At 46.7% G+C, this 27,812-nt stretch overlaps 1 protein-coding gene and 1 long non-coding RNA gene across 2 annotated transcripts in view; both read right to left on the bottom strand.

The window, feature by feature from the left end:
• Positions 1-1,201: 1,201 nt before the first annotated feature.
• On the bottom strand, positions 1,202-9,358 carry LOC124743715 (poly [ADP-ribose] polymerase tankyrase-1-like). Its single transcript, XM_047248885.1, has 4 exons — positions 9,305-9,358; positions 8,948-9,100; positions 4,542-4,645; positions 1,202-1,700 (listed from the first exon to the last, which is right to left on the bottom strand). The coding sequence occupies exons 1-4, from the start codon at positions 9,356-9,358 to the stop codon at positions 1,202-1,204; spliced, it is 810 nt and encodes a 269-aa protein (XP_047104841.1).
• Positions 9,359-11,811: 2,453 nt separating this feature from the next.
• The window catches only part of LOC124743712, a 68,626-nt gene continuing 52,625 nt past the window's right edge, over positions 11,812-27,812 (bottom strand). Inside the window, exon 3 of the long non-coding RNA XR_007010516.1 lies at positions 11,812-11,848. This is a non-coding gene — a long non-coding RNA (uncharacterized LOC124743712). The remainder of the gene's footprint in view (positions 11,849-27,812) is intronic.

Below are 27,812 nucleotides of genomic sequence, written 5' to 3'. Positions count from 1 at the left end.
TTCTGCACTGTTCCCTTAGCTGCAGCGTCACATTGAAACCTGAAATCTGGAAAAATAAGTTGCTGTCGATAGGGAAAGCAACCTCACACGCTCAATCCGGCCAGTTCCCTTTCGACGTCAACATTTTATGAGTCTTTCACATCGCTTGACACTTTATAAGAACCCCCTCTGTGCACACTGGACATGTATCTCTTCCATCTCTGTAACCACCAGGTATTCGCTTCAGTGCAGCACTGCTGTGAGAGGAACCGTGTTTTAAAAGTTAGTTGTCGTAGTGCGTTTCGTTTTTGAAATCCCCGCTGCTCGTTCCGTCATTTTTATTAAACGTCGTAGACTCAGGTGACGAAAGTTAGGAAATAACGACACGCTCATGTACAGATGGCGACAGTATGGGAAAGTGTGTAATTTACATCGAGAGTCAGATCTACATTTGAATTAACGTAACAGCAAGTCGCTCATTAGAATCTCACCAGCAGTTGGAAGCACTTGCTGGAATAGTGGGCCAAACTAGAGAATTTTATTTATTTTAGTTTTCGTCATAGTGTCACCTCTACGAATGTGCCTGATGTGTGACTCGTTCCGTGTGCAGTGTTGCCTGGTATGTGGTGTAACTCTTGCTGGCAATGTGAGGCTGCAATTAAAGGCGGCAAGTATTTGCGTACTGCAGATACATAAGTGAACTCGGCGTGAGATCGCAACAGAAGACACATTCTGACTGAACGACTTGTGTGCCAGTAATCTGAGTATGGTGCAGTTTATGCTGGTGTAACATAGCACCACACATGCTAGCAGCATACAGTTTCGAGTAATCAGGTAATGTAGTGGTCTGGTCCGAACAACGAACGTTAGTGCAGCTGCGTGATGTGGTAGACAACCAAGAATATTGCGCCATTCGTGTCTTCAAAGAGATTGAGTGCTGACGTTATCCTGAGAGAGACAGGTGGTGCTTAGTAATAGTGCAGTGTTTATCAGTTGTTACTCAGCTTTTGCAAAAACTGATTGTGAAGTATTTTACAGACTGACGGGCTCCTCACGTTAGTTTACAGGTATCTCTCGTCGTTGTCCCGGTGTTACCAGAGTTGTCATACGCAGCACAAAATGGTATGTACAAATAAATGAACAAAGGATTGTTTTTTTGTATTCTTTATTAGAAAGACCAACGCATATGGTGTAACTGCTTGTGCTTCCTGAATGCCATATGTCAGCGTTGTGTCAGCATATCCACCAGCTCCTGCTTTCCCTCCTGCCTGGCGAGGTCCAGGGGGGTCCTGCCACGCTCATCCCGGGCCCCCCTGTCCGCCCCCGCCAGGAGGAGCTCAGCCGCCGCTTCTGCCCGGCCCTCCACTGCCGCCCAGTGCAGCGGCGTCCGCCCCCACTGATCCCTGGCGTTGAGGTCAGCAGAGGCGCCGACCAGCAGCCGCACCACACCAGCGTGGCCATTGAATGCAGCCCAGTGCAGGGGCGTCCACTGCACCCGGCTGGTCCTGGCGTCGACCTCCGCGCCGGCGCCGACGAGGCAGCTGGCCGCCGCCACGTGACCCCCGCGTGCTGCAAAGTGCAGGGCGGTCCAGCTGTTCCCCCACCCCTCCTCCCTCGCCCCCACGTCCGCCCCCGCCGCCAGTAACTCGCGCAGCTGCTCCACCGCGCCCTGCTTGGCCGCCTCTATCAGCCTCCTCCCTCTCTCCTGTTGAGAGAGGCTCCTGCACAAAACATCGACACTCTCTCACTCTACTACACACACACACACACACACACACACACACACACACACACACACACACACACCGAATGAAAGAAACCATCACAGACGCGAAACTTCCAGCAGCCCTCAATTTGTGCACTGCATCTCATTACCAGCTGTTTTAACTTTTTCTCCTAATTCACTCTGAGGAGTCACCTCCTGTGACCTCAGCATCCTGCTGGTAACCGATCTTTGAGCTTCAGAGAAACACACCTCTAACGGTTACGTGTGTGTGGAGCAATCCCTCCCGACAATCGGGAAGGAAACATAGGTAACTAATCAGATATCTAAGTACAGAAATACAACTTCCTCGTCTGTTAACAAAACGTAGATCGCAACACAGGCCAGACCACATCGAAAGAAAGGCTTAAATTCTCCAGTACACCTGCAGTATGTGTTGTTTGAAAACCGTATCGGACGGAATGTATGCGCCAATTGTGGATGAAGTTGTACACGAACACGCATTCACACGAACAGGCACCCGCTTTTATATTTCTAAGAGATACGGGAACGCTGACATTTGACTCCTGTTCCCGTGTTTATGCAATTTACTCCGTAATGTCGTGTTTTTCTGCACAGGGCAGTCGCTGAGCTGGGAATGAGCGGTGTCAGGCTGTGTGGCCAGACTGGGTCGCCGGGACAGCACTGTGGAGCGGAGAGGGCGCACGACTTGACGGACACACTGTACCGCGTCCAGGGCAGAGGGCGGCCAGGGCAGGCGACCCTCACAAGGGACGCCCCCTACCGCCTGTCAGCGACTGTCCGACACACTTCAGTATGTGCTCAAAGTATTTAAATAAAGTGTATTCCGTCTACGTACAATTGCGAGTAGTTTGTAATTGCGACCTGAGACCAGGTGTTTCACCGTCAGGAAGCAACCGCGTGCCTTCGAGCAGAGACCAGGTGGAATGTTAGGCTGAGCCGTGCGACAGCCGTGTCTGCAGACGCAGGCGGCTGCGGCGTGGCGCACGCGAGCTGCAGGGAGGGCCGAGCGTCGGCCGGGCTGCCCCCTGTACTCGGCTGGCTCGCCTGCAAGGCCTGCCGCCGTCTTCTCTGATGGCCGCACGGCCGCAATTGACACACTTCGGCTGCGGAACGGCAGTCGGCGCTACACCAGGATGTCGATATTTTTAAAAATATGGAGTGTCCAATACCTCGATACTAATTAAAATGTCAATATCGACACTCGATTTCTTGAAAAAAGTGTGTGTCGGCGGACAAAATATCGGGACACTACTGCCTATAAAAATATCGGCTGCACATTGTAAATATACTGCTGGTTCTAGAGTTGTGCAACTATCGACTTATTATTACATGTTCTGTACATCAACAAGCTATACAGCGTGTATACGTGGACAAGGGGAAAAAAGTTCACGCATTTCTCCTCGGCTTCTCGGTTAAAAATAGACTTTCTCCCGGGTCAAAATACACTTTTTCCGTGTTAAGCGACACTATACTCTTCCTCGCCATTGTAGAACTCAACAATTCTCTGACTGTTATACCGACGTACAATTTCCCGCCACATTAGAAAACGAAACTAAGCGGGGAAAAAAAAAAACCTTTTGCAAGACCTCTTATGTCGTGCATTTGTTCTTATTATGGAGGTATAAATTCGGATTCCACCAAACACCGCACGTCACTTTCCAATGCATTGAAATCGAGATTGCGGTGAGCTTTTGTAAGCCAGCCATAGCTCAAGTCACGTGATCTCGGCAGGTGATGACAGCACACTACACGCGATGTAGTCAGCCAACAGCAACATCACTCGTAAGTAGCGCCAAGACACAAATAATAAAAGCTCATGGTTTCAATTAATATACACAGCGTTCACATACAATATTGGTCTCAAAGATTAATAAGCTGCAAGAGAAGCTAAGGCTGCACATACAATATTGATGATCTGTGCGCGTTTTACACTTTAATACATGTCACACTAACGTGATTGTAAAACTTTTAGTAACGACCCAAATGTCTCATCTTCTGGACTCTAAATTCCTCTAAATAGCTCGTCACCGAAGAGTTGATTTTTAAATGAGAGTCAAACGCTCTTTGATTCAATAAATTCATCGTACATTCTCGCACATAGTTCATCTTGCGTAAAAGGAAATTTACGCTGTACGTTTTTGAAACCACCATTCGCAGTATTTTCCCGCGACCTGCTAGAAATATGAGGTTCGTGTCAGCAGCTGACAGAGAGCGCCAGGTGGAAGGAGTCACCGCACTTGCCCAGCTACAATGACGCAGGAGGCCCTCATGTTCGTACGTGTGAAGCTCTGAAAGATCTTACATTATGTCACGAAAGAAACAAGACATCACAGGATTACTTCAAGAACATCCGGATATCGTGCACCACGCTAAAATGCACAATTCGCCTTAAAGCGCGCATTCCCAAGTCGAGATTCCGATGTAAATTTCCTTGCAGCACCAGTACTGCATTACATCATGTTTGGTTCTTTATTATGCCATAATGCCATAAGTGCACTTGATGCGCAGTGAACAGTTGAAACTAGGCAATAGTGTGAAATTAAACACTTTGTTTCAAATAAATTGACTGCCTGAGCGGAAAAGATTATTAAAAGCTTAATCTCTTTAGAGAACCTTGAAAAATAACTTGACTCTTCTGCAAAGCGATTACTTCTTGCCTGTCAGAAAGGTGGAAATAGAATCTGAAACTAGTAACATACTTTAGCGAACGTATTTTAATTCATCTGACAGCTCCCTGTCACAAAAATCCGTTTTGTTTTAATTTAACGTGAGAGCAATAAACGAGGAGGAGACAGTAAAACCTCTGAACGTATACACAGGCCACGTGGAGGCGACCCACCCGCCCACCACAGCTCGGGCTGCTCTCTGCACCAGCCCCGGGTCCACCGCATTTCCCAAGGGCGGCTCCCAGCCACACTTCTGTAACCACAACAGGGAGCAGGAACTGCTCTCACGCCACTGAACTGCGCATGCGCGAGAGGCAGCCCGCAACTGTTCAGACGAATCCAATTCAAACAGTCGTCACGTCACGCTCGTCGGAGGCAATTTGCTGTTATCGATCACTGCACAGTCTTCCTAAAGCCTTCGACATACTTTGCTGTTGGCAGAAGCTTGTATGAGCACTGTGTTTTGTTGTTGTATGTGGCGCATTTCCTTCGCAACTAAACTTTTATTTACGTTTCTTTTCTGTCGTTCATGTTTTGTTGCTGCAGTATTATTCTGCAGTGGCAGGGTACAGTAGTATCCTTTGTTATAGTATTGGTTCTCACCAATCAAAACCACAAAAATTTAACTGAAAACTGAAACAGAAAAAGGCATGTGATGGGTCCATCGTGGTGTTTCGTCACCACAGCGGGTTTGTCCGGAACACTTCATGCCCGCTTCCCTGCTTTTCCATTTCTGCAAAGGCCAGGCACCTACCAGCTGCAGCGTCGAAATTCTGCGGCCAAGTTAAAGCGTGCTTTTTCCGCTGGCAGCGCTGCCCGCCGATTACGTCAGCATTTCCCCTCACACGTCTGCGCCCACGGCTTGTCATTTACATTTTTGTTCTTCATTTTCAGCAACTGTTTTTCAAGAATTTCGATGTGCAGAAATAGCACACTAGTTCCGCTGAAAATTATTTTTTTAGGAAATTGGTGTTTTGTTTGTTGACGTCGTAAATCTTGTCATTCCATTCAATCCCCCCCCCCCCCTCCCTCCCACGCCACGGTGCAATCGGTGTTTTTGTTCTCTGCCACAAATACTTGATTCACACACTCAAAGGGCAAGATTGGACGTGATGAAAACTCAGAAAGTAGTAAGATTATTACACACTTGAAGGTGAGAATCATGTCCCACTACAATTTGAAAATAAGACAGCTTCAAATATTTATCGAAAATATAATATAAAATAAAAATATCACAGTCGATATTGCCGTTTTGATATCGACATTTTGATTTACCGACAGAAAATGATGTCCGATATAGATCAATATTTTTTGGAGAAGATATTGATGTAACTACATTTCATCAACATCCTTAAGCTGAAGGCACGGGACATTCCATTTTGCAAATTCTTACGGATTCGAAAATTACGACATCCACAGCGATGTGAGTACGACAACAATACCAGATTTCAGGTATTGTCTGTCAGCACAGAGAACACAGCGGCCGACTGCCTTCACTTTACGACCGAGTGCAGCGGCGTTATCACAGTCGATTATTAGGCGCAGACTGAAGCTTGAGTAGAGACTGATGCAGACTAATACAGACTGACTAATCGGAGGTTATAATACCTCGCGCGTTCAGGTATCACTGCGCGAGTGTGATCCGCGAGGAGAAGAGGTTCTACGTTAGCAGCAATCTCATTGGCTGCGTTACACATTAACACGCGGATCGGCAGAAACAGAATTTGGTCCATCTCTACGGCAGTGCCATCTCGTAGTGCGGAGAGGGACGAGCGCTGCGCCTGCGCTGTTGTGCTTAGCGGGGCGCGCTCTAGTGGGAAAGTTGCGTACGCGCTGACTACGCGGAACTGTGTACACAACAACACGTCAATCACCGTGCAGGGGAGGATACTCTGATTGAAAGTCATTGTCAGCTGCTGGAGGATGAAGACGATGATTCCTTGCCTGTGTTGTTGATTGTATCTTTTTAACAGCTGTTGTTGTCACTGTGCCTCTTGCTTCGGACATGCGTTCGTGTGCAAAGGACCTGTACATCATTATTCTTAAGAGGTAGGGATACTGCAGCCACAAGAACGACAGAAATCGGCTCTCGGCATATATGCTGTCCAGCGAGCAGTCCGATCCGTGAAGGTGTCAGGACTTGGTTGCACCATCACTTTCTCCCAGTGGGGCAGCGAGCCAACTCCAGAGACTTACTGGAACGTCAAACAACAGCGGCCAGCAGCAGTGTACCACATTGGCTCAGAACTGTGGTGTCAGTTAATGGGGAATACAGTGTTTGCAGTTGCTCACTGGATTTGCTGCCTTGTTTCACTGAAGCCCCAAATATTCTCAACTCCAAACCTGAACGCTTTGTCATTGAAACTTGGATGCAGCACCAGTGAGGGGCAGGCAGGGCACGGCCTGACAGCTGCGCCCACCAGCCTACAAAATGCAAGTGGCCGCTCACGCCGCGTTAAACCCTGGCCACGCCCTGCCACTGGGACGACACAGTTTGCGGTGGAGCCCCTAATTACTCTCATTAGTTTTACCCTCGACAGTAATAGTAGTGTAAAGTCCAGTAGTAGCTGTGGGTAGCTTTCACTATTAGTGTGTAAGCTGAATTTCACTCCTCTGCAGTCAGTATTGTTATTCCGTGGTGCTGTTTTGCCAGTTGCCCACAGTGATACTGTACAGAGCGTGAAGAGGCTGTTTCCCGTGTAAGAAGTTAATGTACCTGAAGTTCGCACATTTATGGAGCTATGCAGGTGGGAGTGGCACACAGTCAGGCTGTGTTTCCATGAAAGGCAGCTGACAATCGCTATATATCCGAGAAACGTGTCAATGCACGAAAATAAACCGTCGTTATAATCTAGTGAACTAGGGGGGAAAAAAACCAAATCATTGAGGCAGCCTGGTAGGGTTCTGGGCGGTGCAACACCGAGACGTTATCACAGACGGTTCTGGTGGACAGAACGATGCAACCCTCGCTTCACTAATAGAATAACGAAACTGGATTGTAACAGTAGGAGGCCGGTGGTTCGATGACAAGTAGATCCACACGCTGTACGTGTCTAAAGCTCAGCACGATATGTAACCGAGCCACGAAATCCGTGAGTCTCCGTATAGGGGGAGCAATGTGTTTTCTAAAGTCAGTGCATATATTTAAGTTACAGCATTTATTTTGCACCTACTTTCCCACTTGAAACTTAGGACACTCCTCTATTCTATTGCGTCTTGCTGCATTCTGCTCTGATCAGTTTCAAATGGCATGCTGAATAGTCACAATGTTGCTAGTCCTAGTCCTGTGGAGGTACTATTCTGGTACATCGAGCACCTTCTTCAAGTTCAAAAACAGCTATGTCAGTGGAGTCTCAACGAAGCCATCTTGTAAAACCTTTCAGCTGGCTGTAAGGCATATTTTTTCAGAAAGCCGACTAGTTATGTCCACTAACACCGGTCGCTGATTTCGAACAAGCGAGATGAATATTAGGAAGTTGTTAAGGAAAAAACTGCTCTGCGCTGACTGGAGATGCTGTGCTCGGGACGCCCGGCAGATGCCACCAGCTGCAGGGCGTGGTTTAAGACGGGCGGGGTGTGCAGTGCTGCACACGCCTCCACCCTGCCACGCCCACAGCACAGCTGACCTCGTCTCCCGCCTATCGTCGACGGGCACCGCAGCCGTCACCCCACCTGACTCCAACTTTCATTGTGGCTGATGTTTTCTGAATTTCTTCATTTCTAAACGCTACTACCGGAGCTTTAATTTGCATTAAGATCATCAGTGGCTGCTACGTACGAAAGTTGTGTTGTTGTGGTCTTCAGTCCAGAGACTGGTTTGATGCAGCTCTCCATGCTACTCTATCCCAGTCCCTACTGCAACCTACATCCTCCTCAATCTGCTTAGTGTTCTCATCTCTTGGTCTCCCTCTTCGATATTTACCCTCCGCAGTGCCCTCCAGTACTGAACTGGTGATCACTTGAGGCCTCAGAATATGCCCTACAATACGAAAGTATCCATCCACGAAAGTCATCTCAAGCAAATTCGAATAATATTTGAGGACACGCACGAAACAAGCCACATCAACACCCTCTGCTGTTAACAGCCGGTTTTGAGCCCACTTACTTCTAATTCTGCTTACTCTTACTTTATCACTGTTTTTATGTTTTCTTTTGAGCCTGTGCATACACCTGTATACGCAACGATTCATTAATGCATCCTCTGGGTTACGTGAATGCCGATGCACTGAAACCCTGGCTTCACACCCATTTCCTTCACGAGTAATTTGTAACACGCATAAAGACCATCGAAAGTGGCAACTACACTAAACACACCGTTAAGCAAGGAAATAATTTTTCCTGATAACTGTAACCTGGGCGCCATCTAACATTTGAAAAAGTATATGAAATTCGATTTCTTCGTTAGTATAACGTTTGGTTGACACGGCAGTGAGTGTTGGCGTGAGGGTACAAGTCGCGGACTTGCAGCGGCCACTCACCGCAGGCGGGAGACGGCGGCGCTGTCCGGCGGCGGTGGAGATCGGCGGGCGGCGGGGGCGGCGGGGGCGGCGGGGGCGGCGGGGGCGGCGGGGGCGGCGGCGGGGGTCCGGCTGCTGTCGCTGGGCGGCCGGGCGGCGGGGGCGGCCGGCGCGCTGGAAAACAAGAGGCGCGGCTGGAGGCGGCAGACACCGAACTGGACACGAGAGCCCGGCCGCAGGGGCCAGCAGCTCTGCCTCAGTCACACAACACCTGCCGGGCACAACCTGGCAAGCAGTTCAAGTCGGCTGGCTTGTGAGGTTGGTTGAAACCTAATGTATGGAGGCTCAATGATGTCACTGAAGACAGAGAGAGAGAGAGAGAGAGAGAGAGAGAGAAAGGGGGGGGGGGAGGAGATGGAGAAGATATAATCTGGTAACTCGGGGTACCAACTTACATACAGGAGTTGTTTGATAGGCTGATATTTTGATGAACAGTGGATAACTACCATGCAATACGTTTGACGCCTGAGGGAATGAAGAAGGTGACGGCCAGGAACTACAACAGCTATACTGCAAACGTTACAATGAGTAGTTTCAAAATTTGCTTTTCAGTAAAGCAGACAAAATCATACAGGCATGTAATGTCTCTATAATTCGATTTCTTGAAAAGACAGCAAGGGTTGTGTGTTTCTGACTCAAACATTATCTTCCGTTTTAAACTGGACAAGAGAGACTGACATTGAGAAGATTACACTACAGGCTGCTGTTACAAGAAAAAGTGGGTCAGGCAGTACAGGCAACATTGCCTCACAGGCAATGTTTACAGCTTGTCAAGTAATCTGTAGAGTATTGCATACACATTCCAAAAAATTTGAAAAATAAAGGAGACAGCCTTGTATGAAGCATACGTATCTGAGAGACAGAGAGTAACGAATAGGAGTGGGATCTAAGCGTCACATCAGTACTGACATTGTAGAAGATGCTTCAGACTCAAACAGATCCATAGGCAACGTAATCTGGCGTATCCCAGTAGGAGCAAACTGGTGCATTCCACTGGACGGCCTCCGGCGGCGCCAGAGACGATTACAGACGTGACTGGAGGGCAGAGATTTGTCTGAGGTCTGGGGACCTGGAAGGCTAAGCATGACGAAAGTAGCGGCTGAGCACATGATCATCACCGAACGACATGCGCAAGTGATCTTTCAAGCGTCTTTCTTTTTTGTTCTAATAAAACCGCAGGTCATTCCAAGCATGGGTGTCAATTTTTACCTCCCTATCTACATTATTCCGTGGTTTATTATGTTTTCAAATTTATACTGACTTTTTGACCACCCGGTACATAAGACTGGAACAGAGTATTGACGTTCTGTTAGATGTCGGTTCAGGAAAGTTAAAGGCATCAGAGGGACAATTTTGATACGGTGTTGATAATGGAAGCACGACTGAAGAAAAATCAAGCCACGTTCATAGGATTTGCCGACCTGGAAAAAGCATTCGACAGTGTGAAATTGAGCAAGATGTACGAAACTCTGAGAAAATTAGGGGTAAGCTTTGGGAAAGACAGGAGAGATGCAATATTTACAACAAGGAAGAGGGAACAATAAGACTGGGAAACGAATAACGAAGTTCTCGGATTAGAATGTGTGTAAAAGAGGGATGTAGTCTTTCTCTCGTACTGTTTAGTCTACACATCGAAGAAGTAATCAGGATGAAACGACATTAATGATAAGAACTGCTGATGAGATTGCTTTCCTCAATGAAAGTGGGGAAGAATTACAGGGAATGGAATGAAGAAGCTAATGAATGTGGAATATGGTTTGAGCTGAAATTGAATAAAAACGAAAGTAATGGGAAGTAGCAGAAATGAGAACAGCGAGAAACTTATCATCAGGGTTGATGGTCACAAAGTAATTGAAGTTAACGAGTTCTGCTTACTAGGCAGCAAAATAACAGATGGAGGAAGGACAACATCAAAAGCAGAGTTGCACAGGTAAAAATGGCATTTCTGGCCGAGAGAAGTCTACTAGTATCAAACACGGGCGTTAATATGAGGAAGAAATTTGCGAGAATGTATGTTTGAGCACAGCACTGTATAGTAGTGAACATGGGACTGTGGGGAAACTGGAGCAGGAGAGAATGGAAGTATCTGAGATGTTACACTGGGCGTCTCTGATTTCTTTACTTGACGTAACTGCTGACAAAAAGAGTTCAACGTGGAGCTTTAATAAACCAGTCGTGACAAGACAATTACGCCATCGTGAGCTGTCAGCGAATGGCATTCCGTGCACGGGTACTGTACAGCACTGATACATCCGAGGTGAGACGCTGACAAATATTTTAGTCTCAGAAATACTCACACACACGCACACACACACGCGTATGTTACTGGTAGACACAGAAAAACATCCTGCCCCGTGCTCACCTGGGTTCTGCTGGTGGCTCACCAAGCAGCCGACTGACTTCAATCAGATGCTCAGGGCAGCTACGCATTGCATCTGCCCAGCCCTGCGTCGCCATTACTTTGTATGTTTGAGACCTTATGAAGTGGATGGCGGCCGCAGTTAGGCTGGGGCACGAGTGCCTCACCGCCAGCACAGCTGCAGCCGCCGCCGTCTCCACCTCCAGCTGCGCCGCCACCTGCTGTTCGCAGGCGGCCTTCAGGGCTGACAGGCCGTATTTGTCGGCTGCCGCCAACAGCTCCGGGGCCGTGTCGGTCAGCTGGGGGGCCTGCAGGGTGTACACGTAAGACAATAGCTGCCTCATCACCGGGCCCCCCACGTCCGCGATTCTGACCTCGCCGCAGCTGGCCTCCAGCGTGTCGTGCTGGAACATGGCTCGGAACACGGGGCTCCTGGCGGCCAGGACCGCGCGGTGCGCCGCCAGCCGCGTCTCTCCCGCCACCAGCGTGACGACCGCGCCCTCGCCCGCGTCCAGCAGGGCGCCCAGGTCCACGGCCGCCGTCCTCTGAACCTCAGCAGCTGCCGACATGGCGGAAGGTCCTGAAACACGGCGCCACCGAGCCCACCTTACACGGCACCCTCCACACTTGTACGGCGCACGAGCCTACTCGCGCCTCACGTGACGAGCTGCACATCTCCGACAACACAGCTTTCCGGACTTACCGTCTCGCCGCAGCACCCTGATTTTGGACGCGCCCTCAGGAGCCTTGCAGGCATCATTTGCCTAACTTCTTTCTGCAGAAATGGAGACAGTAACTGTCCCAGTCTCTCCAGTTATTTACGAAAAGAATTGTATTTGACTCCAGAAATCTGCATTCTTCCGCGGCTAGCAGCTAGTTGCGTACGTCTCGTAGCAGCTCCCTCGCACAGTGCACCGAACTTCTGCTACTAAAGTCGGGGGTGACTTAACGGCGAACACTGCCACGGGGTAACTGTCGGACTCGGACTGCGAATCCTTCCCGACCTTTCGGACGCATTCCGACAAGACGACACCTAACCGAGAATTGGTCAGCTGTGCAGCGGCTCACAGAGAATGTGTCTGTCAGTTGGCTGAGACATGAGCTATCGTTTTGTAACTGATGTCACACACTCACAATGTAAATGATGGTATTCGTAACAGCATCGTTTTCATTTATCTTATTTCTCAGTTACACTTTCTGATTCTAGGAGACCAAATATTTAATTGCATTTCAAATTCGGTGTTTATAACCTCTACTTTAGATACTGACACAATTCACCTAAACCAGGGGACAAATAGCTGCCCATTATTTATTGCAGTTACCTTAACACCACGACTTCTTCCTCTTCCCCACTCAAATTCGATCGAGTCACAATGTCGACCCATACTCTCATACAGTAAACTAAGCAACTCATGTCTCACTATTCCCCTTACTAACATCACAGATCAAATCTCGGTAAGTTATACGTTGTCACTGATGTATTTAACACTGACTGTCTGCGACTTAAGAGCCTCACTGTCCTATATTGTGAGCCACACATCTTGTGGTTACGCTTTTCCCCTCATGCTACATCAATACTAGCGATCATTATTTCTCAACACCTCCTCCTCCTCCTCTTCCTCTTTTTCTTCTTCTTATTCTTCTTACAGTTAATCTCACTACAATGGTCAGTTACCTAATGGAGGAGAGACACTTCTGGATCCTGTCTATTGACTGTGTACACTTTGTTCTGTGTGTGTGTGTGTGTTCGCACTCTCGCTGCTTCTGTACCGTATTTTGTGCAGTGGAAATCGTGAACCGACCCAGCATTAGCGTAAACGAGTGTGGGAAACCGCCTGAAAACCTCACTGAGGCGGGCGGCTGCACCACCCACGGTCGGTAATCCGCTGTGCGGAATTTCCACTTCACCTGCCTGCCGCCAAGCGAGCGCGCTATACGTCACACTACAGGGGTGGGCGATCCTACTTCCTCCACATATGTACTCATCATCTTTCACAGCCTGTACGGTGTCCTCTGCAGACTCTCTCCCACTTGACAAGTCACACTCCCTACATCACTCACTGCTGTCTGTTCTGAGCATTCACCAGTGACCGGTGTGAAGTAGCGCGTATTCGCTTATTCGAAACGGCTATCACAGAGTTCAAGACGAAAATAGGTCACTGCACAGTGTCAAAATGTGCCATACTGCTAGAATGACCAGTGCATTACAACTGTACTTGCTCAAGAGCCATAAACATATTTCCTGTTTTATATTCGTGTCTATTTCTGTTATGACTTTACACACACACACACACACACGCACACAGACACTGTGAGTACTTTTTTTTTTCCTTTTCCACAGTAATGCCCAAATCTCTGCAATCAACACAGACTGCCATAATTCGCTAGAGAATATAATTTCATACCTCTATGACATAACGAAGTGAAAAACAATAATGAAACTGTAGCAATGTAATACAGCCTCGGAACTACCACATGTTCCTCCCCCGTTCATTTGCCACGAAACGAGTGAAGCTACCAGTCCAGAAAACTCGTTACCGGGGTTGCGTGACACACACGCTTCAGGAGTCCCTTCGAAACTGCTTTCATCTGCTAAAAATTTTATCATTCCAAGTCCAAAGATTATTCATTTGTGTCGTGGTAAAAACTGGTAAACCAACAAACTTCTTTCACTCGTAACGTGACATCATTTATATTTAAATCCAGACTGAGGATGATTTTCTTCCTCCTTATCTGTGACACACATCCATCACTGGATGTCTCAGAGTATACATGAGTGAACTGTAAAGGAAGACGCCTCTCCCATTGCACGCAAGCTTCACATTTAATCGACTACTCTACAGAGTTCCAGATATTTTCGCCACAAAAACTTCTCTACATCCACATCTACATGGATACTCTGCAAATCACATTCAAGTGCCTGGCAGGTGGTTCAATGTCCTTCAGAATTCTCTATTATTCCAATCTCGTATAGCGTATGAGCTCTGATTTCCCTTATTTTCTCGTCGTAATCGTTTCTCCCTATGTAGGTCGATGTCAACAAAATGTTTCCGCATTCGGAAGAGAAAGCTGGTGATTGGAATTTCGTGACAACATTCCGTCGCAACGACAAACGCCTTTCTTTTAATTATGTCCAGCCCAAATCCTGTATCATTTCTGTGACACTCTCTCCCGTATTTCGCGATAATACAAAACGTGCTGCCCTTCTTTGAACATGTTCGATATACTCCGACAGTCCTATCTGGTAAGGACCCCACACCGCGCAGCAGTATTCTAAAAGAGGACGGTTAGAACACGAAAGACGTGTAACGCTACAGGTGCAGAACACGAAGGCCCAGGGCATCGGGGAGACACGGCCACGACGACTGTGACGGTGGCGGCCGCGTGGCCCGTACTACGGCCCCACCCTGTGTCCCTTTGCAAATTACAGAGCTGCCGCGCACAGACTCGGCAGAGCGGGGAGGCGCTACCGGCTGTCCGAGCAGTGCGGCGCCTGCTGGCAGCGTGGAGCCACTGTGCCGGCAGGCGGGCCTCAGCCTCTACTCACCTCAGACTCGGGGAGAAGTGACGTCACAAAGTCAGCGCAGCACGCAGAACGCTCCGTCGGTCGCCGGTGCAGCGGTGTCGGCGCGGACAGCCCGCTGCCCGCTTATATGGCTGGCGGCGGGGGCAGAGTCCGCGTGACGTCACTCTGTCCACCTGTTGCCGCGTGCGCGACCGTCAGGTGGCGGCCCCTATCAGGTTATCTCCGATCTAGAGCGCGCCGACCGACCGGGGTTAGGTAACCTGTCTGTCGTTGCCGGCTGACACGTCTCACTTTCAGAAATTTTAAAATTTCGACACTAGTTCTGTGTCTGACCGAAATTTGGTACTTCTCGAGTGATAAGTTTGTACACAATCTGTATTCGAATGGGCTGAAACAGTTTGTTTTCCATTGTCTGCGGAACAGGTGGAGTTGTACTGCTGATGGTCGTAAGTCAGTTCTCTTTCATTTGAGCGAATAGTCTGACGTGAAACAGACAAATAGTATGTATAATTTTTTTTGGACCTTCAGAATATTGGCCACTGCAATCGATAGTTCAGAAACTGCTCTGTCGCAGCCCGGCACCGAACCAGAGTGAGCTCGGTCAGCCACTGCGTGCAGACCCCACCGGCGACAGGCTGTCGGCGGCCCGTCACCGAAAGTGTCCGGCGGCTGAGAGACTCGGAGAGTGCGCCAGCCGGGGGAGTAGCCCAGTGCCTTCCGTACTGAGGCAGGCCGGGTGTCGCGCTATCTTGTCGAAGAACTACTCTCGTGGACACCTCGAGGATGGGGTACGACACCGGCCTTGAAGCATCAGAAACGTAACACTCGTTCTCGAAGTTACCTTATTGACGTTTATTCTGTGCTGTGGTAACAAAACTGAAATTTAAACTTGCAGCAGTTGTAAATTTATTGCTGCATCACTACATCTGGTGAATGATTTTCGAAGAAAGGTAATCTGTTGTCGATTCAGGGCAAAGAAAGACAGTTTGCTCCTCGAAATTATCACGAACCAGTAGAAAAGAGAATGTCAAATACGAGTCCACTCGCTCCCTGTAGTGGTAATTTTATAGAAATTCGTGATATTTTATAGCAATTCGTGATATTAATGGCTCGAGATGTTATCCCAAACGTAACTGCCGACTTCCTTCTCTTATTTGTAGTTGCTATTATTGTGTTGATAAGAGTCACTCTGATGGGAGCTACCGTATTTTCTTAGCAGTTTCGCTAACGGGAATCACTGTTTGAAAAGCTTAACTCTCCCCAGAGCACACAGCGCGGTACATCTGTCAGCCGACTTCACAATTGTTAAATTGCGATAAGGGTCACTTGGTAACCAGCTTATCTCTCCGAGCGCTTACTCCAAAGTGCGATAACGTCAACACAGCCGACGTCTGCAGATAAATCGAGCTTAACTTGAAAGGAGAGTCTGAAAGTGTCGGACACGCTATCTCACCCTTTAACAAAAGAATGTACATTTCTTCTTTCATTAAGTTTGATGTTACAAAATTTCTTTTGCTGTCCTCTCTGTATCTACACAGCTACAGAAGATCAGGGACACCTTCCGTTTTCCGGAATGAGAATCACCGTTTGTGTGTGTGTGTGTGTGTGTGTGTATACAGGGTGTATTAAAAAAGGATGGAGCAAACCTACCGAGCTGAAAGTACATGACAATAGGAGCACAAGTGTCAAGTAAACATGAGTTCTAAAACGCATACCTTAAGAGCTATGAGGTATTCTTGGTTTTCAATATTGTGAAATAAATCTCTTCTACTGCAAGCTCTTTGCTTCCCATATTTTGGCAAGTGGTAGTACGGATCAAAACAAGAAAAACATGTCCAGTAAACATGTGCTCTAAAATGCATACCTTAACAGCTTCTGAACTGCTACCCCTGAAGAAACGTTATTACCGGCCAGTGTTCAACAGAAGATCCCAAAGAGGATGGCAATAGATAATCACTTCAAAGTACAACATCAGTTCTGAGGAAAACAGCACACCACTTCTGAGCTGTGGTTGCCTGGCTGACGTATCTGAAGATTCCGGTGAAGATATCAAGAGAAGATACTGACAGGGTATAACACCATAAATTGACGACACCACCCGACTAGCGTATCAAACAGATTTTCAAGGAATAGTGTCAATAGGCAATCACAACATAATACAATCTACCTTCTTAGTTGTGGAATCAGTAGAAACGATTAGCGGTGTTAAAATATATTGATGTACAGTTGTAATCTCTCACGATCAATATCGTAAATCAATCCACAATATATAAGAAAACTTCTGAGTACACTACAGAGAATCTTTAGAGATGGATTCTCTACACTAATGTGTGTTAGTTGGGCCTATATTTTGGTAACAACAACTTCGTTCAGTAATATAACACCACAGTTTTATTTAGGCCGTTAGTGTCGAAAAGTGTAGGCAACCTGTACGCGTACGTTATATGCAACAAAATTAATCTGACACCGACTCATTGGATCAATAGTTTTTTTCTCTTTTCAGAATACGTCCAGCGCCACCTCAATTCAGCACCCAAATAAAAACTCATAATGTTGTAATTCCAAGTCGGCAAATCACAAATCACAAATGTACCCATTTGTTGGCGGTTGTGACTACTAACCCCTGTGGAGAGTGTGCCACAGTCTCTGGCTTCCATTACCACTGCAAGTCTAAATAGATTGACATACCAACACTCGTTTGAACAGACTGATATTTACCTCTTGTTTCCTGAAGAAGAAGATGCAGGGCCCATCTCTGTGGTAAAGAATGCAGTATAAAACGGTCATAAACAGCGTCGGCGTTTTATCCAGTGACTGCAAGCCACCGTGTATCCAGCCATCATTTTCAGGATGAGCAGTTCAGAGATGAGAGAGTCTGCCTCCCTTTCCAGAAGATGTATTCTGGAGCTTTTAGACAAACACACACACACACACACACACACACACATTCATATTGTCTGACAACAAGCGGTACATCCATCCAGACTCGTGGATTTATAAGCATTCCAGCGTGTACGAGTTACAGTGAACGTGTTTTGAATGTTCACATAATTTCCAATGGTTGTCACGATTCCTTCTTCACTGCAATTTCCGTACAGAGGTGACACAGGTCAGAAATGATTTTAAGCTGGCATCAGTTTGATTCTTTACAGTAGTCTCATCAGTCTAAATTTCTCAATTCTCTCCCATTTTCCCGCCGAAATTCGAAATTAATGGGTCAAACTTGTGGTCAAAGGACACTGTACCAGGCTTTTCAGTAATGAGTAAACATTTGGTCGAAGTTTTGGTATTAACATGTCTATCGCCTGGTTCCATCCTTCAGAGGCGTTGATAGTGTGATGGGGCCTTCCACCGTAACTCCACATCTCTCTTGTCTTGGCACATCCTCGTTATCAACCAGCTGGTCCAAAAATAGTCGAATAAGTTATGAAACTCTTGTTTTTCTTCTGAATAGACAGCCCACCATCATGCAGTATTTATAAGGCAGCATAGGCTAGAGCTCCATACGTTCTTACGCGTGTATTTCTTCGTTGTGCTAAGGACAGGTAAGAAAATCAGCCGTTAGTACTTGAGTGCTGTGCGTGCGACGAAACTCGGAGCCGGCGGCGAATCCGAGTTGCCGGAACTGCTGTTGTTGTTGTTGTTGTTGAGGGCGGCAGGATGTCGTGGAGGCACGGCTAATCACAGGAGCGGGCAGTCGTAGTCGACACAGCCTGTCCGGCCCGTCCACTGCCCTCCCTGCTGCTGCTGGACATGCGGCCGGCGCGCCGACACGATGCAGCCGGAACTGGTGCCCTCTGGTGCGAGAGCGTCGACGCCGCACTGCCGCACCCTGCAAGCGCCGCAACCTCTCTGCCTCTCTCCACGCCCACTCCGCGCAACACCTGCCTACCCGAAGGTTTTCCAACGCACGACCACTGCTATTATCGTTGCTAGTCGACGCAAACAATAATTCCTTTGGCTTTTTGCCACAGCTTATAAGTATCACTGTAAGACACAGGTAAGTGCAATGAAATGCCAACAGACTTGTGCCTAAATGCAGTGAAGCAAAGTCCTGGCTTGTTAAAAGAAACCATTCAAATGAGAAAAATATTGAGACACCGTTCAGTAGGAAATCAGTGGCCGGCAGCGGTCGTCACGCCCCCGCACTTGGGGCTGTCGCCGCCGCGGCACGCACGTCCCGCCGCCAGGGGGCGGCCCGGCTCTGCCCCTCGCCGCCCACCGCGGTCCACCCAACACGCTGCGCACCGAGGCAGACTGCGCTGAGGCGTGGCCGGCACGCAGGCCGCCCTGCCAAAATCCTCGCAACACTGCCGAGTCGCAGCAGTCGCGAAAATGGCGGTAGAATAGCCGATCAGCTGCAAGAAGCTGGTATAAATCTTTCGCACCTCAAATACTGGCGTCTGGGAATTTGTAAATGCCTGATAAAATGTCTTACTTTGGATCTCTCTGTCCTTATTTTCTTTTGGTGGTGACTCGTGTGGCTGGTTTGATGCGGGTCCCCACGAAATTCCCTCCTGTGTCAGGTTCTTCTTCTCGGAGTAGCACTTGCGATCAACGTCCTCAGGTATTTTTGTCGGATGTATTCCAATCTCTGCCTTTCCCAAAAAGTTTTTTCCCTCTACAGCCCCCTCAACTATCGCGGACGGTATTCCTTCACGTCTTTATTCCTCCACATCTTTATACGTGTCCCATCACCCTTTCCCTTCTTTCTGTCAATCTTTTCCACTTGTTGCACTCATCGCCATTCCTGCGGAGAACCTCCCCGTCTCTTGTGAGTCCCCTCAGTTTTCAGAATCCTTTGACGGCACGAAATCAGAAACGCTCAGATTCTCTTCCTTTCCAGTTGTCTCCACAGTCCGTGAATCACTTCCCCACACATTTCTTCTACAAATGAAGGTCTATGTTTGGCTTCCCACGTAGCAAAATTCCTTCACTTTGCCTGCTTCGTTGCCGCTCCCCACAATTCTGATATTAAATTTATCACCGCTACACGTTATTTCTTTTGTACGTCTTCAGTTTTCTTTCAACCCACAACGTGTGCTCAGCACCCCCTTCATTCCATTCAACACAGCAACGTTTCAGTTCCGTCATTTGCGAATCTTGTCGTCGGCACCCTTTCACCCGGAATTTTAATCCAACTCCTGAATCTCTCTCTCATTTCTGCCATTACTTCAGTCATGCATACCTTGAACAATATGACTAGACAATACATCCATGTCTTGTAACCTCTCTAATCTGAGCACTTCATACCTGGTCCCCTTCTCTGCCTCTTTGTCCTTATACATACCATACGTCATGCACCTCTTCCCATAGTTTAGACCCAGTATTCAGTGGTTTTGGCAGACTCCCTGTAGACGGCCGTCGCTCATTTCCTGTTGGTCGTGTTTGTCTCTGACCTCACTCCCTCTTACTGTGCTGCCATTATCTCAGACACAGCACCTGCAAGTGCCTTGTACGTCAGCCATTACCCACGTATCATTTTGAGGTGGTGCTGGCATCAGGGAAGGGCTAATCGCACAGTGGAGTGCGACCAGTTTAAACAGCGGAATTGTACTCCACTATTCCACACGGGAAATGACAGACATGGTGCTCGCTGTGGTGTTAACCGAGAGGTACAGATCGGGTATGCTGAGCGACATCTTCAACACTGCACAGCATCAATCAGGTCGTTCTGGCGACTTTCAGACATGGGGTACCTGCAGCAAGGACAAGACATGACATGCAGGGGAGGGGACAGGAGGGGGGAGAGGGCAGAGGGGGGAGAGGAAGGGAGGGGATAGAGGGGGGAGTGTTGCCACGACTAGGAGATGGTCCTGTAAAAAGTGTGTGGATAACTGTAGTTGTTGAGGCATTACGCACGCTCTCGGCTGGTCAGTTCTGTACAGACACTCACTTTGTCCACACCACTTGAAGCCTGTGCGAGCCCTCAAGTCATGGGAGATTACAGTTCTACCAGTGCATACTAAGACGGGGCACTGAAGATTCAAAGTTCACAACTTGCCTTTTATTCCCAGGTGAGGAGGGATAGACAATGAATTACCACAATAACCAAGTTTGGGCAGATGTAAATCCTCGAGTGCATATGGAAGCAAAACACAAGGTCCACTTTAGTACAACTGCGGGATGACAAGTTCATCAGGCGCTACACCTGCACACGATCAAATCTGAGAGCAGCCAGGTTGTGGTCCTCACACTAAGGCTTCATTAATTTCGACAATGATTATGGGTATATAATAATACGGTAAGGTATCAGTTCCAAATTATTGGGAACAAAATGATACGAGAAAGCGTACAACTAATCACCAACATGGCCATTTACTGTACTGTCTCAGTCAACACTTAATTAAAATAACTGCAATCAATAAAGTTCATTTTTGATTGCTTACCTGGGAGAATGTTTAACTGCTATTCATAAGCTAAAAGTATGGTTTATTGTAATTTATATTACAAATGGAAAATCAGGTAAAAATACAATACAGTCGGCACTCCTAGGGCAGATAATTTACTACTGAATCAATTAATTATGATGAGAATAATTTACACATAAGAATGGCTTCTACTCGCTCTGAAGACGTCATTCAGTAGTCGTGCTGACAAAAAGATTTGTCGTTTTTGGAAGAGTGAAATTTAATTAGGAGCAAATATTGTACCATTAAGTTAGTTTTATTTTACACAGAGATTGATAGACTCATAATCGACTGAATAGTGGATGCACACAACATGATGATAATGAATGGTGTGACCTCACTCCTGCTGTAACTGCCAAAAACTGTAATAGATAGTTCTGTTCAGCTACCTGAATATCATTAATAACATTCCTTTAGCGTAATAATAAAGCCCCTAAGTGAACGACAAAACACTTTTTCGATGCTGCAATGCAGTAGGCAAGAAATCCACAAAAAACAGGTGAAAAATATTCCTTTATTTAGGTATATGAATGAATAAGCTAATGAATTTGACTAGATCATGTTCTTTTAAATAGTTCTTGCAAACATTAAATTTCAAATATTAGTGCTTTTAAGCGTCTTTGAAAAGATTGGTTACTTATAAACAATCTCAACTTTAAACCTTACTAAGGTTTTAGACTCATTTTTGGACGGTATTAATGATTTTCGTCAACGATTAAATGTATGATTGGACTGCTAATGCAGGACTATATGCCTTGGACCGGGATGCAGGTAATAATGAGTTGGGAAATTGCGAAGTCCCTACATCCGCATTTCACACAAAATTTGTGTGGTTGAGACGGTTGTGTGGGCGCGGGCAGTCGCTACTTGCCAGCCGCCACCACCTGATGACGCCTGGGGGACACACAGAGCCGGCTGTCAGCCAGCGGCGGCCGGCCTTCCAGCTGCTCCGGGCTTCCCTCATTACCCTCGCCAGCCCTCGCGACTCTTCCTCAACTCCTCTGCTGCGACATACTGGAGCAACTCCGGGTACCGTGCTGCAGCGAACAGTGACCTCGAATAGACTCTTGTGTTCTCTCAGGGGACGACGACGTGTGCAGGGTGAGCGTACTCTGCTTCCGCTCCTGCGCCATCAGCGACACTCCAGGATCCGACTGGACAGTTTGCTTACTGTGTAGCTGTTCTCACTCTTCGACGTGTTCCTCAGGTCCGTTACTCCAATGTACGTCACCCGTGAATGCTGATCTAAAATGACTTTCCGAATTTTTGGAGTGAATACTGAAGTAAACCATATAAATACAGCCAAGTCCTCTTCAGTTACTACAGCCGCATGTAATGAAGCGTTTACAAAGTTACTGTTCTCCAACCGTCACGTATGTTCCTCAGCTCCCTTGCTGTCACAAACAATACAAACTGTAGGTGCCAGGCAGGAGGGGACAGTAACTTAAAGTAACCTCCGCTCTTTGTTAACGAATCATTGAAGTGTGTTGCGTTACAAAGCAAACCCTCCTTTTGTTTCTGCGACAGTATTTGGACATGATATTCCAGGACGACAACGCATCATTTCTCGCTTACGCTGTTATTCAGCTCAACCATCCCATATGACCCTTACCTGCCTTGCAGTTACATACAGGACCATCTCCTGCTTTTGTTGATGACACACTGAAGTAGGCAAAAGGAAATATGTGCTACAGAACGGCTGGGATGTGGTCTTCCAGCTGCACAACGCCCCCTTCTCTGTGACTTTCAACGCTCACCCTTTCGTCATGTTTCTCAGCTTCCTTGCAGCAACAAACAGGACCTTCTTTGGACATTATTTTACGAGGTACCATTATTTGAAGCTATCTACGGTTTCTGAACCTTCCTGAAAAATTAGCAGATCAGGTCTCGTGTCCAGACACTCTGCCTCTCGTGCGCCGTCGTTCCACCAGCTTAGCTGTCCACTGTATACCTGTATACCTGGCTTCCTTCAGCCAGCAAGTCTTTACCGCTGTCCAGACTTCGAGGAGTTTCTGCTCCAATTCTTGCGGGACCAGCACCCCAGGTAGTAAGATTTTAGGGAGGACAGCGAGTCAAGATCCAGTAGTTTACTAAGTTGGGCAGATCTCCCTGAGTCACAAAGGTTTAGGGTTCGAGACCCGCTCCAGCACACAGTTTTAATCTGCCGCCAGTTTTCAAACTGAGTACCTCTGTGCTGTAAATTGAAAATTCATTCTGCAACCCGTGTCTGGTATTTCTTAAGGAAAAACTGACGTTAACTGCGAGAATAATCAATCAGTCACCACCTGTTTCTGTAGCTGTCGTGTCACGTGATTCAGCAGCTCGACAATATTGCATTTCTTACTTGTCCAAATTTCCAGCTCAAACATTTCACATCTTCCTCGGGTTCACTGGTATCTTCTTATGAGGAACTTGGTCTACAATGACCTGTGGGTGTGTTGTGGCAATACTGAAGTGGGCAGCACCAGTAATTCCCAGTCACCTTCCGTTACCAAAACATGAGTGCGAACTTATCTCCCAGTTGCCTTTAGGTATCAAGATGTGAGGATGTCTACAATAATTTTTAGCCTTGTTGATCAAATGTGAGCCGGCCGCAGTGGTCTAGCGGTTCTAGGCGCTCAGTCCGGAGCCGCGCGACTGCTACGGTCGCAGGTTCGAATCCTGCCTCGGGCATGGATGTGTGTGATGTCCTTAGGTTAGTTAGGTTTAAGTAGTTCTAAGTTCTAGGGGACTGATGACCATAGATGTTACGTCCCATAGTGGTCAGAGCCATTTGAACCATTTGATCAAATGTGAACCCTTTCAGACGTCAATTTTTTCTCAAGGAAGGAAAATTTTTCTTTGTGTGGTAATGCTGATATGTGATTTACTAATGACTTTAGACGCAAGATTTGTACAAAAATATACACTCATTTTCAAAACATACATTGTACACTTGGCTTAAGTTTATGTACTAAAATGACTAGTTACGATATACTCTTCGTTATAACAAATAGTAAAACGATCATTCAATAATTATCACGCAAAATAACAATAACAGTATTTAATTATGCAGCGGAATATAGGGAACCAACGACATCCGTGTATTCTGGCTGTCACGAGATGCTGTCCACTGCTGCACCGATCTGCTGGTACTTTCACAGTGATGCCCAACAGTTGGCAGCACTTGTGAATGATGAGAAGGTTGGACGTTCACAAGTGCGTAGCTCAAGTTCCGATTGGGAAAAATTATTTCCGTCGCAGCTGAGACACGGTAAAAGTTGGTGTGCACAATTGTAGCCAGAGGGTCTGAAAGGGTTAACGTGAGCAAGACGAATGAGGCCTGTTCAGATACAGAATCGTCTTGTCGTTCTCTTCCAACTGAACGAATCGCCGTTCCTTGCTTCTGCTGTTACTCAGCTCAGTAATTTCTTATCTCTCTCAGCTGTCCCTGGCAGTCTGATGTTACGTTGTAAGGAATGTGGCCTAATAAAAAAGAGCTCTGGTTGCGCCGAGGAGAAACTGAAGTGGACTTGAAGAATAATGCCAGTCCAGCTTGCGTTTTCAGAACATTGACCGGAACTGGTCTGCCAGCTGGCCATTTTTCCTCAGTTCTGGGCAAGTTACGGGCGAGTGACGCCCTTCCAGACTGTGCTCCTGCATCGTTACCGAGGTGTGACGCTCCAGTGGCTCAGCGCCACACCACTCGCTGGAGTCCAGACGGCTCGCTCGCTCCCTCCTTCTCCTCAGTTTTCCTCCCAATGGACGAAATTAACAACCGGCACAAAGGTCGTCAGTTACGAATGGGGAGTGAATAGGAAAATGGCAGAGACGGTTTACTTGGAAGTGTCAGCGCTCTGTGCGTTCTTCGGCACAGTTAGCGAGTGCAGCCAGACTCAGACGGCAGTGACGACACTGACAGAGACGGCGTCCCTCGCGCTCCTCGGCTGACCGCTCTCCAGCACGCTGCCGCAAGTTTTGTCTGTCTGGAAGGCCTGGAGCGGAATGTAGAGCGACTGAGTCAGCTACTGTTCCATTACACTGCTGGCGATACATCGACGGGGAGAATAAATGGCGTAAAACAGCCAGGAATAACCACCCAGGGAGGAGGGGGAAAGCAGGCGCCTGGCTGCGGTTCAGTGGATAAAATATCGGGGAAACTTAATTCAGCCGCGAAACAAGTGTTTACTCGTTAGGCACAAATTTTCCGTTAACTGTTTCAAGTCTACAAGCAGCAGCTAACAACGAAAAAAACCGTATAACTACTACGACACACATCAGCTGCGAATGCTGGCCAAAACAAGAAAGTTGTCCGCCAAGTTTTTGGCAGACGGTGCGTGGGACTTACAATTAAGTGACTTTGCAAGGTGCAAAGCAGTAGCCTATTATGTGGAACGAAAAATGGATTTCACAAGTCCCGTTAAAGGAACACTTACATTGTGTTTTAATAGCCTAAAGCGAACGCCATACCTATATGGCTGCGTATTTAAATAATGTAGTACGAAACAGTCTTCTCCAAAGCCATGTCTATGAACTACTATCGGCAGAACTAATGAAAGATATTTCGCGTACTTCGATATCCTGGGTGCAACGAAGCTAGGACAGAAAAAAAGTGTCTTTTGTTTCATTTCGGAGATACGAGAACGATTTTAGTGTTTCTCCATGCATATTCACCATTGGAGTTAATCGCAACAAACGTTTTAATATTTTTTTGTTGTACTGGAGGAAACCGCGTGGGTTGCGACCCACATGTAAAATAGACAGAAATGAGAGAGAAAAATTTGAAAAACAGTTCACCACGTGGCCATCTATGAATTTTCCCGCTATTTTCGAGCTCAAAACGATCATAAATACCTCTTGTCATAGTTATTGAGCTCTTTGAGCTCTAGAACTGGACTTTATTATTTTTAAAGCACAAGGAGGTCGAAATTTAACAAAAATGGCCGTTTTTATGATTTTGAAAGACAATATTTACCGAGAGATTAACTAAATTGTGGCGCTCCATGCTGTTTTTCAGTACAAGAAATAATGTCTCTTCAAAATTGTTGTTTCATCAAGATATCTGAAAGTTAGTTCAAAAAGGTACTTTTCCGTAAACTTTTTGTAATATCTCCCAAATGAATTAAACGATTTTGACGGCATTCGACGTGCTGTTGTAAGTTCTTGCAGTTGCCTCCTCACAAAAATGTCTCTTGGTTAAGAAATCGAAAAGTTATTCTGAAAAAAACATTTTTTTTTTGAAATTTTTGAAAGAGATAACTTTTGGCCGAATCTACCGTTTTTTTTATACGCGTTATTTGACGTTGTTTGTTGAGACAAAGTGTTGATTAGATTCTGCAGTCAGTCAGTAGAGCCGTTTAAAAGAGATTAGAAATAAATTTTGAGAAAATACTAAAATGAAAGTTTTAAAAAAATATTTCAAATTTTCAAGATATCTATGGTTAGAATGTCCGTGGTCTTGGGGCAGCGTCTTTGATTAGTAACTAAAACGTCCTCGGGCCGAAACCCGCCACCGCTTACACTTTGATTAATAATCAGCATTGTCAGCCGAAGACTTCTGGCATAAGAAGCCACCCTCACTCTGCCAACGGCCTTGTCAAAGAGGGCTGAGGAACGGACAGAAGTTCAGGACACTTCCCTGTACTTGGGTTGGGAACTGACCCCAATGGAGCGTCGTGATCAACCGCATGAGGATGCAGAAGGCAATGGAAACCACTGCATTAAAGATACGTAAAGCGTATTCACAGGACATGTGGCCTGTAATTGAAAAACTGTCATGATGATCCCTGCATTAGCATAGATTCCTGAGTAGTCCCCCATTCGGGTGTGGAGGAGAAGAAAAGCTTACAGGAGAATATGTTCCGTGATAAATTTCAGCTAGTAATAGCGAATACTCTGTTCAAGAATCGCAAAAGTAGGAGGTACACTTGGAAAAGACCGGATGATACAGGAAGTTTTCCAATTAGATTACATCATAGTCAGACAGAGATTCCGAAATTAGATATCAGATTATAAGGCATACCCGGGAGCAGATACAGACTCAGATCTAAATGTAGTAGTGATGAAGAGTACGCAGAAGTTTAAGAGATTAGTCAGCAAGAATAAAAATGCAAAGAACTGGAATACGGAAGTACTAAGGAATGACGAGATACGCTTGAAGTTCTCTAAGTCTATAGATGCTGCAGTAAGGAATAGCTCAGTAGGCAGTACAGTTGAAGAGGAATGGACATCTCTAAAAATGGCAAAGTTGGGAAGCAAAATATAGCTACAAAGTACGTAACAACAAAGAAACCATGTGTAACAGAAGAAATACCTCAGTTGATCGATGAAAAAAAAAGTACAAAAATGTTCAGGGAATTTCCGGAATACAGAAATACGAGCCGCTGAGGAACGAAATAAGTAAGAAGCGTAGGAAAGCTACGACGAAACTGCTGCCTCAAAAATGTAAAGAAATCAAAAAAGATCGTCGGAAGGACTGTCTCAGCACATAGAAAAGACAAAACATTCGGTGAATTTAAAAGCAAGGATGGTAACATTAAGAGTGCAATGGGAATTCCACGGTTATAGTAGATAGTGGCTAGGTGGAAAGAGAAAACGGAAGGCCACTCTGACGGTGAAGACTTGTCCGA

Source organism: Schistocerca piceifrons, unplaced genomic scaffold, assembly GCF_021461385.2.
Source record: "Schistocerca piceifrons isolate TAMUIC-IGC-003096 unplaced genomic scaffold, iqSchPice1.1 HiC_scaffold_2513, whole genome shotgun sequence".
Taxonomy (NCBI): domain Eukaryota; kingdom Metazoa; phylum Arthropoda; class Insecta; order Orthoptera; family Acrididae; genus Schistocerca; species Schistocerca piceifrons.
The sequence above is the reverse complement of the archived record's forward strand: the minus strand, read 5'-3'. Positions and strand labels throughout refer to the sequence as shown.